The sequence below is a fragment of the Perkinsus marinus genome, assembly GCF_000006405.1.
Source record: "Perkinsus marinus ATCC 50983 genomic scaffold scf_1104296975548, whole genome shotgun sequence".
Taxonomy (NCBI): domain Eukaryota; phylum Perkinsozoa; order Perkinsida; family Perkinsidae; genus Perkinsus; species Perkinsus marinus.
In genome coordinates, this window is record NW_003200744.1 from 66,815 (window position 1) to 69,476 (window position 2,662).

Genomic DNA, 2,662 nt, shown 5'->3' on the forward strand with positions numbered 1-2,662 from the left:
GTAAAATGGAACTAACTACTTCCACGACATTTGTGCTCTTCCGAAAATACATATAAATGACCACGATCGTCATCAGTCTCTCCAACCGTTAGCAAGACCACTGGTCACACTCGATGAAGGACAAACTTGAAGGAAACGAAGCTAAACAGATGGACTGCTAGGGCAGCAGCCTCTAACACAATGACTGTCCCTCCTGCTCGGTCGGCCCCGACTGAGGCTCCGACGAAAATACATGGCTAATACCGAACCTTCTCATTCGACTGAGGAAGGTTTATTAAACTTACCCATCCGCCTCCACCGAGTGGCTGGGGTTTGCCCGTATTGTCGATTTTCGTTCCTTCGCCCCTCTATCCGTGTTTCCACTGATCGAGAAGATGTTGTGCTGTTCCAACTTAGAACTGCGCGGAGATTTTAGCGCGCGCCCGAAAAGTCAGACTTGGGCGATCGGTGCGATTCGCCGTGTGTTACGCTCAGCAGGATCTGACTAGGTAAAGTAGTAATTCTCCCTCAAATTGGCTCAACGGCCTTTCTGGTTGAAGGTTGCTGGTCGGTGGAAAGGAAGCTGCAGAGCCTCTGAGCCGGATTAAGCCGCCACCTACGCTTGAGTAGGGTGGACTTCGTAGTACATGGCTGTCTGCCTCCATCGATGATGGATGAGGGAACCTTATATGTTAGTCATAACGATATGGGTAAGCTGCCGCTCAAGTAGACAGGACTGTATCTACTCTACAAGCGTTAGCGTTGGATATGGCAGTACATGAGACTGTGGAGGGAGGGCTGATGGGATTATTTTACTCTTACTGGTTAGTTAAGTGGATTGTCAAATGATGGTTCGAGCAGTTTGTAAGTTCCAATCCTGTGTTAAGGGCGGAGGCGAAGTGATGACCTGATGCTGCTATGTAATAGGCGTTATGTTGGTCGTGATGTAGGTGATCAAGGCCGAAACACTAGCACTATGATATATATAATCTTATCGTCTGGAGAATCTCTGAGGGGTTAGAAAGCATCAGAGGCGTTAGAGGACGTTCAAGAGGGAACTACCAGAGATGAGATGGGTGCAGAAGAGCATTTGTAAGAGCCCTTATGATGGCAAGTTGGACTCCCGATTAGAAGCGTCTAAGTCTTGTCGGAAACGGAAGTTGATAACAGCGAGGTTTCCAACGTGTCGATGCTGATGCCAACCTAGTCGCCAACCTCATGCACGAACTGATCGCTGAAGTGATCGGAGTACCATCAGTGATGACTATCAATATACCTGGCATGGTATCAAGAACAGGTTCTCTCTTTGATGGGGATCTATACAGCTGACGAATCTTGATAATGACGTAGAGGCTGTAATGAGTGGGGAAGTATCACCATAAACGTAGCAGATTGCTGAGGAGTCAGGGAGAAAGCGTGCGACATGGTCAGGGCCGAGATATGGTATGCCTTCAGTATCTTTGGTGCTCTTGATGATCTCTAGATAATCTCGGGTGTGATCATTCATCATGACTTCTCCATTCGTCATGTATGGGTCGAGTCCAATGCAGCTGGCCCTTAACCGTTCATGTTTCTTACCAAGTTTACTTCTGCGTTATGGGATGGCCTCGTTTCTGGAGCTTCGTGTTCTCTCAGCCATTACTTGTGTATGCCTCGGAGTAGGCCTGGGGCCATAAGGAGATGCCATCGAGTGTTTATGTACCTGACTAGCCTCCTCACAGTGGAAGCGATAACCCTCTCTTCCAACAAGGCCGTGACAAGCGGAGACGGAGGCAGGGGAGGAGGTGGCGATGATATGTAATAAGCTGAAGTCATTCGCAATCTCCAGCTGGCACCTCCCATCCCTCTAGGGCCGTCCTTGCTGATCTCGTCAACACAGTATCTAACAGTCAGCTGTCTCTGAGTGTCCAACCAACCGATACAGACTCTAATGCCTCCAGTCCGACTACTGACTCCGGGACAGTATTAATGACTGCTGAACAGTTGGCGAAGAATGGGTGAGTCTAGCTACTATGGTTCTTGTTGTTGTTATGCTAAGGGTGTTCTTAGGAATAGTATGGCGGCACGGTTGGATACCATTGAGACATCAATAAAGAGTCAACTACATGGTGTGCAGAGGATAGAGACTGGCCATTGGGATGAGGTGCTGATTGGACTCAGTTCATTATAGCCGCCTATTCGGCTCTCTTTCTAGCTTAACCGGACCCATTACAATATACAGTCGACGCGAATACAACAGGAGAACAATGAGAAGAGCCGACAAGCATGCTTGGTGAGCCGTATGGTGAGGACAAACGACAGAGTGGAGCACTGGGTAGGTGTCCAATAACGAGGCCTCGGTAGAGCTCAACAATTTACTACGGGATATGATATCAGGAGCAGAGCAGGTTAATGATGATGTGGTGAGTGATGATGATGATAGGGTAGGGGAATCATCAGTGTATTGTCATAGGCTACTGCCAACAAAGTAAAGAGAAGGATGGAACTTGACTTGGTAATAACAACCACGGCAGACATGAGCGTTACATGCTTTATGGTTATATCTTTCTCAGTCTAAATTCAACGATAGGATAAGCAGTCTTGATGCATGGCTGTTGAATATGGATAAGTGGACCAAGTTCGTGTTGGACCAGACCGGCAACCGTAAGTGGGGGCAAGTCTAACAGGATATGCACAGTGCCTC

The 2,662-nt window shown here is 48.0% G+C and overlaps 1 protein-coding gene across 1 annotated transcript in view; it reads left to right on the forward strand.

Annotated features, from left to right (window-relative positions):
* Nucleotides 1-1,947: 1,947 nt before the first annotated feature.
* Pmar_PMAR002381 (hypothetical protein) overlaps nt 1,948-2,662 on the forward strand; it is a gene marked incomplete at both ends in the record, with an annotated part of 1,122 nt that continues 407 nt past the window's right edge. Inside the window, 6 exons of the mRNA XM_002765339.1 lie at nt 1,948-1,976; nt 2,029-2,122; nt 2,174-2,251; nt 2,298-2,381; nt 2,432-2,473; nt 2,532-2,622. Coding sequence (XP_002765385.1) covers nt 1,948-1,976; nt 2,029-2,122; nt 2,174-2,251; nt 2,298-2,381; nt 2,432-2,473; nt 2,532-2,622 — 418 coding nt within the window. The remainder of the gene's footprint in view (nt 1,977-2,028; nt 2,123-2,173; nt 2,252-2,297; nt 2,382-2,431; nt 2,474-2,531; nt 2,623-2,662) is intronic.